Below are 8,620 nucleotides of genomic sequence, written 5' to 3'. Positions count from 1 at the left end.
GCAGAAATCCAGTGTCAGCTGCTTCCAGAGTCCCTGGATCACACAGTGGGAGGAATCAAGTGGCAGACCAGAGTGGGAGTCTAGGGCTTACTTTGCCCTGCTTGGATCTGGGTCATGATCCTGGTTGGAGTTCTTGGAGGAGGAGAAGCACTGTTGTGGCAGAGCTTGCAATGACAATGGAGTAGAAGTAGCTCTGAAAACAGCAGTGCAGCCACTAAAGCTTGGGACAAAGCACTCTCTACAAGCAGTCATACCCTGACAAAAAGCTCAAAGGTCAAGTAGTTGTCTGGGAACATGGCCAGGCAGCATGAAAGGATGCAGTCTCAGACTCAGACACAGACTCTAGAATCTTTTTTTTGGTGACAAATATCAAAACATACAGCCAGAAGAAGTCAACAAAGTCAAAGAACACACATCAAAAGCCTCCAAGAAAAATATTAATTGGTCTCAGGCCATGGAAGAGCTCAAGAAGCATTTGGAAAATCAAGTAAGAGAAGCAGAGAAAAAAATTGGGAAGAGAAATGAGAGATATGAAAGAAAACCATGAAAAACAAGTCAATGAATTGCTAAAGGACACCCCAAAAATACTGAAGAAAATAACAACTTAAAAAATAGACTAACCCAAATGACAAAGGAGCTCCAAAAAGTCGATGAGGAGAAGAATGCCTTGAAAGGCAGAATTAGCCAAATGGAAAAGGAGGTACAAAAGACCACTGAAGAAAATACTACCTTAAAAATTAGACTGGAGATACTCTACCCTGTTCTCTGGCTGCACCCGTTCTTTTCCTAGGCAGGTCTTCTCTAAGCCTCCAGCCATGGCTTCTGCTGGCCTCCAGATCCTGGGCATCATCCTTTCAGTACTGGGCTGGATATCAGGCCTAGTGTCCTGTGCCATGCCCATGTGGAAAGTCACGGCCTTCATTGGCAATAACATCGTAGTGGCCCAGGTGGTGTGGGAAGGCCTCTGGATGGCTTGTGTGGTCCAGAGCACTGGCCAGATGCAATGCAAGGTTCATGATTCCATGCTGGCTCTGCCTCACGATGTCCAAGCCTCCAGAGCCCTCATGGTTGTTGCTCTGCTTCTGGCCCTGGTCGGCCTGCTGGTCTACCTGGCTGGGGCCAAGTGTACCACTTGTATAGAAGATGAGGAACCAAAAGCCCGGCTAGCACTGACTTCAGGGGTCATTTTCCTCATCTCAGCCATCCTAGTCCTGATCCCTGTGAGCTGGACTGCCCATGTGATCATCAAGAATTTCTACAACCCCCTGGTTGCTGATGCTCAGAAAAGGGAGTTGGGGCATAGCCTCTACTTTGGCTGGGCATCTGCAAGCCTTTTTATACTAGGTGGGTCCTTACTGTGCTGTACTTGCCCCTCCAGCAGCTCAAGGGGCACCAGCCATTATGTGGCCCGATACTCTGCTTCTGCCCCTCCCCCAGGGGGCTCCCGAGGTCCTTCTGAATACCCGACCAAGAATTATGTGTGAATCCGGAAAGGGGGGAGGGAGGTAACAAATGACTCCCTAAGGTAAGGGAGGTCCTCTTTCCCCTCCTTCCCTCTCAAGATGAAGTTACAGGTGACCCCTGTCAGTCTTGAGAGTTTTAGTTTTTTTTTTTAACCCCTTAGATGACTGAGCCAAGAAGATGACTCCACATCCCTTCCTAGTCTTTACTGCTGCTACTGATGCAAAGTCTTCCAGACGTCCTTGGATAAGGAGCCACAGAGATCCTGCCCAAGAGCTCCAGCATCTTTTCTTGGATACTGCAAAGATCTACACTATTTCTCTGGAAATGCCTGAACACTCTTTGGTTGTGGGACTGAATTCTAACCCTGTCAAGTGCAAAGTTCTTCAGTGTGCTCTGTCCTTGCCATCCCCAACTTCCAGGAAAACAGGAGCACCAAGATTCCACTAGCCTTTCTTGGTTTCCATGGGAACTGTGATAGCTACTATGATTCTCCTGGACTCCCAGAAGGCAGAAAGTGATTTTCCTGCTGGCTCTTGCATCCTGCTGTTAACATCCTCTTTCTAATCCAGAATCCAGCAAGCATCTCTCCCACCCTCCCACCATGCTCCTGCCTTCCTTCCCTGTCTCTTTTTGTGGAGTTTCCATAGTTGGAGTTTTTAGAGAATAAAATGTGCCTTGCTAAAAAAAAATTAGACTGGAACAAGTGGAAGCTAGTGACTTTATGAGAAATCAAGATATTATAAAACAGAACCAAAGGAATGAAAAAATGGAAGATAAAGTGAAATATCTCATTGAAAAAAACCACTGACCTGGAGAATAGATCCAGGAGAGATAATTTAAAAATTATTGTACTACCTAAAAGCCATGATCAAAAAAGAGCTTAGATATCATCTTTCAAGAAATTATCAAGGAAAACTGCACTGATATTCTACAGCCAGAGGATAAAATAGAAATTGAAAGAATCCACCAATCACCTCTTGAAAAAGATCCCAAAAATAAAACTCCTAGGAATATTGTACCAAACTTCCAGTGTTCCCAGTTCAAGGAGAAAATACTGTAAGTAGCCAAAAAGAAACAATTTGAGTATTGTGGAAACACAATCAGGATAACACAAGATCTAGTAGCTTCTACATTAAGGAACTAAAGGGCTTGGAATATGATATTCCAGAGGTCAAAGGAGCTAGGATTAAAACCAAGAATCACCTACCAAGCAAAACTGAGTATAATGCTCCAGGGCAAAATATGGATTTTCAATAAAATAGAGGACTTTCAAGCTTTCTCAGTGAAAAGACCAGAGCTGAATAGAAAATTTGACTTTCAAACACAAGAATCAAGAGAAGCAAAAAAGAATCAAGAGAAACAAAAAAGAGAAATCATAAGGGACTTACTAAAGTTGAAATGTTTTGTTTACCTTCTTACATGGAAAAATGATGTGTGTAATTCATGAGACCTTTCTCAGTATTAGGGTAGTTGAAGGGAATATACATACATACATACATACATATATATATGTATATATATATATACATATATATATACATACATATAGACAGAGGGCACAGGGTGAGTTGAATATGAAGGGATGATATCTAAAAAAATAAAATCAAATTAAGGGATGAGAGAAGAATATATTGAGAGAGGGAGAAAAGGAGAGATAAAATGGGGTAAATTATCTCACATAAAAGTGCCAAGTAAAAGCAGTCCATTGGAAGGGAAGAGGGGGCAGGTGAGGGGGAATGAGTGAATACTGTTGTCAGCAGTTTTGACTTGAGGAGGGAATAACATACATACTCAATTGTGCATCTTACCCCACAGGAAAGTAGGGGGAAGGGGATCAAAAAGGGGTGATGATAGAAGGGAGGGCAGATAAAGAGAAGAGGTAATCAAAAGCAAACACTTTCAAAAAAGGACAGAGTCAAGAGACAAAACTGAATAAAATGGGACAGGACAGGATGGAGGGAAATATAGTTTCACAACACGAGTATTTTGGAAGTGTTTTACATAATGATACCTGTGTGGCCTATGCTGAATTGCTTGCCTTCTTAGGGAGGGTGGGTGGGAAGGGAAGAGGGGAGAGAATTTGGAACTCAAAGTTTTAAAATCAGATGATCAAAAGAAAAAGTTGTTTTGCATGCAACGGGGAAATAAGATACACAGGCAAGGGGATATAGAAATCTATGCTGCCCTACAAGAAAGTAAGGAGGAAGGGGGTAAGGGGAGGAGTGGGATGACAGAAGAGAGGGCTGACTGGGGAATGGGAAATCAGAATATATGCTATCTTGGAGTGGGGGGAGGGTAGAGATGGGGAGAAAATTCATAACTCAAAATTTTGTGGAAATCAATGTTGAAAGCTAAAATATTAAATAAATAATAAAATAAATAGGAAAAAAATTTACTTTTCAACCCTTCTCCTCAAGTTTAACTTCTCTCTCTCTCTCTCTCTCTCTCTCTCTCTCTCTCTCTCTCTCTCTCTCTCACGATATATAGATATAGATATAGATATGTACATATATATAAGTGATCCAATTCTATTTCTCTTTTTCAGCAGATTACCCCATCTATTCTCCACAATCTATCACATATCTTCATTCTTTCTTTGTCTCCTGGCTGTTTCCCTACTAGCTACAATCATGGCCATTTTCCTCCATCCTCAAATAATTGTCCATTCATGTTAGCTATTGTTCTGTCTCTCTCCTCCCTTTTGGGGCTAAATTCCTTGAGAACACTGTCTCCAATGGGAGCCTCCATTTCTTTTGCTATCATCCTCATTTTATTTCTCTAGAGCATGGCTTTATCATTCAACTCAAAGTGCTCTCTCCAAAGTTCTTAATAATCTAAGGTCAAATCTAATGACTTTTACTCGGACTCATTTTTATTGGCCTCTTTGTAGCCATTGACCCTTAATCACTCTCTTCTTGATAATTGATTCTCTCTAGGTTTTTGTGGCACTACCCCCATCTGGTTTTCCTCCTACTTATTTCTTTCTTACTAATTTTTGCTAGATCTTCATTAACATAACACCAACTAACCCTGTATATAACATAGGGCTCTGCCTTGTACTCTCTTCTCTTCTCCTTCCATACTATTTCACTGAGTGATACCATCATTTTCCATGGATTCAAATATACTTTCTATGTTGATGACTCCCAAATATATTTATCCATCCCTACTCTCTCTGCTGTGCTTTTTCTTATCAACAACTTCTGACCATATGAAACTAAATGTCCTGTATGCATCTTAAATTCAAAACGTTCAGAACTGAATTCATTAGTTTTCCTCCCAAAGCCTCCCCTCATCCTGATTTATTTTTGTGCTACACAGTAATTTTTGGCTTCTCATTTTTGTTATATCTATGCTTTTTGATGTGTTTCTCATAGGTGTCAGATGGTGGAGTTTATTTTCCTATATGACTGCTCATTCTCTCATTTTATTAGATTGTTTAATCTATTCATTTAAATTATAAGAGTTAGTTACATACTTTCCTTCATTTGAGTCTATAGTATTGCATTTTTCTGATTTTTTTGTTCCCCTTCTTCTTTTAGGACAGAACTTTGCCCCTTCAGTGATTTTTGTTTAAGCTACTCCAAGGCTCTCTTCCTTTCCCTCTAAAGTTCCACCTCCATTCTTTTCCTATTTGTTATCCTTTTTCTTAGTTTTGGAATTACACTTAACATATATTTTTAAAATCTTTTTTCTCACAGTTAAATAGTTAATTAAAATTCCCCTTTATCTCCTCCATTTCAACTTCTTTTATTTGCTAGTTTTTAAAACTTTGTCCTTTTTTTTTCCAAAGCAGATTTATTTACCTTGTTCTCTTCATTAATTCCTTTCCAATCTACATTGGAATTTCCAATCTGCATCCAGGCCCTCCCACATTTCTGGATGATGAATTCTCAGGAATTCATTCTCCTAAGGCATCATCTTGTCCACCAAGGTACCATATCCTCTCAGAGGAAGTGGTCTCTCTGAGCACCAAATCCCTGAAGATTAGGCACATTAAGATCCCCATCTCCCATTACAGAATATGTCTCCTACTATCATAATATTTTTAGTTCAATTCCTTCCCTTCACTGAATCAAAATCTCTTTCTTTTTCCAATTCAATCCCTCCCTTTGTTGATTCTCCATTTTACCATAGCTTCTCTTTCTGAGAGATTATATTTGCCTCTGTCTTCTACTTCCCCTCTCCCTTGCATTCTGCAGTTTAGTCCTATAAAATAAAATGATGGATCTTTAAGGAGATTTTGAGAAGGTCTTCCACCATCAATTCTATTTAAATTCTACCTTGAATTTTAATCTTTTTTGTACTCTAGAAATAAATCTCTTAGTAGTCCCACTGTTTTCAAACTTCCTTCCCTTTTAAATCCCATGGTTGTTTTCTTTTTTATTTCCTTTTTTTTTTTTTTTTTTTTTTTTAGTTTTTTGCCTCTTACAATAGTTTCAAAAGATAAGGCAACTTATTTTGTTACTGTGCTTACCTTGGTGTTTATGGTGTGTACACACACATATACATATACATATTCGTATGCATATACATTCATACATATATATGTTAAATGTGTGTGTATGTGTGTATGCATGATATCATGCCTTAGGTTCTGTTTTTGTGGGTTTCTGTAAATCAAATAATTTTCTCATGAGTTTTTTTGTAGGAATATTTCAAATGCTTCCTTTATTGAACATCTATCTTTTCAAATTCCTCATTAGTCTCAGGTTTGTAGAGTTTGTTATTTTCAGTTTCATCTTGTTCACCTCTTTGTTTTTCAGACTATTTAATTCCAATCCTTTCCTTGGATTTTTAGTGACTACAGAACAGTCTCGGGATATTCAAAGGTCCTTTCCTTTATATTTTGAGACCTTTTTACTTGTCTCTGGCTAGAAAAAAACTTATTATTTGTCACTGGAATAATTAAAAGTAACCACTATGTGTCTTGGAGTTTGAAGCAAAGGGATTTTTTTTCCTTTTTTTCTGGAGGAAATCTGTGGATTCTTTCAATTTGTGCTTTGTTTTATGGGTATAGAAGCTATTTCCTTGAATTATTTCTTGAATCAATGTGTTAACTTTTTTTGATTTGTCATCGATCTTTTGGAGTCTCATGTTACTTAATTTGTCTCTACACTTCCTGACTTTTAGATGAACATGATTTGCTTCTATGGAGTTCTTTTTAGCATTTTTGCTTTTTTCTGCTCTTTTCCCAGGTTGTCCTCATTGTCAGAGTTTTTTCTCTCTTTTTGTTCTTTGAACAGATTGACCAACATGGATTGAAGTCCCCCATCCCCCATTCTGCCAATTGCTTCTGCTATTCAGGCCACACTCCAACTGCTTTCAAGATTTTGATTTTTCTCTGGAATCAATATGGATATCCTGCTATTATTAAGCACTTTCTCAGGAATCCATAGGGCCTTCTTTTTCATAAAATGTTAATTTAAGTTCCTTTGGATTGGAATATTGATTTACAGATATTTGTTTTGCTTCATTACCTTGATAGTCATCTTCTTTTCTGTTTCAATACTTTTCCTGCTGATTTTTCCTTATGTTCTAGATTTTTAAATGAATTTTCTTTCTCCTGAAATCATTGGTTGTTTTAGTCTTTTTTCCCCTTATATTCCCTTGTAGTTCATATTCTTATGTTTTCCCCTTTGATGGAAAGTTCCCCCAAGTGCTAGACATCAAAGCTATCTTAAAATCCTCCTCCTCCTTTGTCTTCTTTTTCTACTTCTGTCTATTTTCCCAATCTGATGGGTGTGAGGTGGAATATTAGAATTGCTTCAATCATTATTTCTCTAATTATCAGCGATTTGGATAACTTTTTTTTCATATGACTATTGGCAGCTTGGATTTCTTACTTAGAAAAATGTTCTGAGCACGGGCCCTGGAGTCAGGAGGACCTGAGTTCAAAATCTGGCCTCAGACGCTTGACACGTTTACTAGCTGTGTGGCCTTGGGCAAGTCACTTAACTCCAATTGCCCTGCCTTCCCCCCTGAAAAAGCAAAAAAAAAAAGAAAGATGTTCTTTTTTTTTATAATTTCCTATAATCTGTTTATTTTTGTCTGATTCTTTCTTTTTAAAAGGTTTTTGTAATTTTTAATTGATTTTAAACTAAAATACAAAATGGCAAGAGAAAAAAACAAAAAAAATGAATTTCCATTTCAAGAAAATCTGTATAATAAATACTACACATTGCTTTCAAAGCTACCCAGTTTTTCTTTGCTTCCTTCTTGGTTTTTTCTGTCCTCTGTTGTGTATTTTTTACTTCATTTTTCCCTCCTTCACTCCCACCCCACCTCCAAAGAAGGTTACAATTAAACTTGGACACACACACACAAACATAAACATAGATACACATTATATATTGATACACATATATGTAAGGCTGTACTATGCATATTTCCACTTGTCTCTTTTGTTGAAGGCAGATAACATCCTCCTTCATATGTCCAAATCTTTCCATGTTTTTTCTCAATCAACAAGCTCATCATTTCCTACACCATAGCAGTACTCAAACAAAATCACATCCTATCTGAGAGATTGTCTATGAAAGTTTTTTTTTTCTAAGTTTTCTGCATTCCTTCTAGTCTTGGCTACATTGGTTTTGTTTGTTTAAATAAAAAATATTTAATTTAAAATAATAGAAATTATCCATTTTATAATTCAATAATGCTCCTGCCTTATAATATAATTTAAGGTCTAATACTGATGAATCTCCTTGTAAATCTTTTTCCATGCTTTTTTAAATTCCCAACCTTTTGTTCTTCCAAACTAACTTTATCATTTTTTTCTAACTCAATAAGATAATACTTTAGTAATTATTTGGGGAGGCATTAAATAAATGCATTAAGTAAAATTATCATCTTTGTTTCATATTGGCTTTAGCTACCCATGAACAATAAATATTACTTCAATTATTTAAATGTGACTTTATTTGTATTAAAAAAGTGTTTTATATTTATGTTCCTGTAGTTCTTGTATCTGTTTTGGCAGATAAGCTCATAGGTATTTTTCTTCTGATTCATTCTTTGTGATTACATTATTTAGTTCCCACTGATGTTTAAATGTCTTCCAATTTCCCTTATTTGTCATAGTTTTTATTGCATTGTAGTATAAGGATGGTTAATATTTCTTCCTTGTCTGTAGTTACTTAGGAATTTTTGTGAT

The 8,620-nt window shown here is 37.2% G+C and overlaps 1 protein-coding gene across 1 annotated transcript; it reads left to right on the top strand.

The window, feature by feature from the left end:
• Positions 1 to 754: 754 nt before the first annotated feature.
• Positions 755 to 1,540, top strand: LOC118843188 (claudin-6-like). The gene has a single exon (XM_036750672.1). The coding sequence runs from the start codon at positions 816 to 818 to the stop codon at positions 1,482 to 1,484; it is 669 nt and encodes a 222-aa protein (XP_036606567.1). The 5' UTR covers positions 755 to 815; the 3' UTR covers positions 1,485 to 1,540.
• The last annotated feature ends 7,080 nt before the right edge of the window (positions 1,541 to 8,620 follow it).

This window comes from Trichosurus vulpecula, chromosome 3 (genome assembly GCF_011100635.1).
Source record: "Trichosurus vulpecula isolate mTriVul1 chromosome 3, mTriVul1.pri, whole genome shotgun sequence".
NCBI classification, from domain to species: domain Eukaryota; kingdom Metazoa; phylum Chordata; class Mammalia; order Diprotodontia; family Phalangeridae; genus Trichosurus; species Trichosurus vulpecula.
Note: the sequence above shows the minus strand (reverse complement) of the source record. Positions and strands in the feature narration are given on the sequence as shown.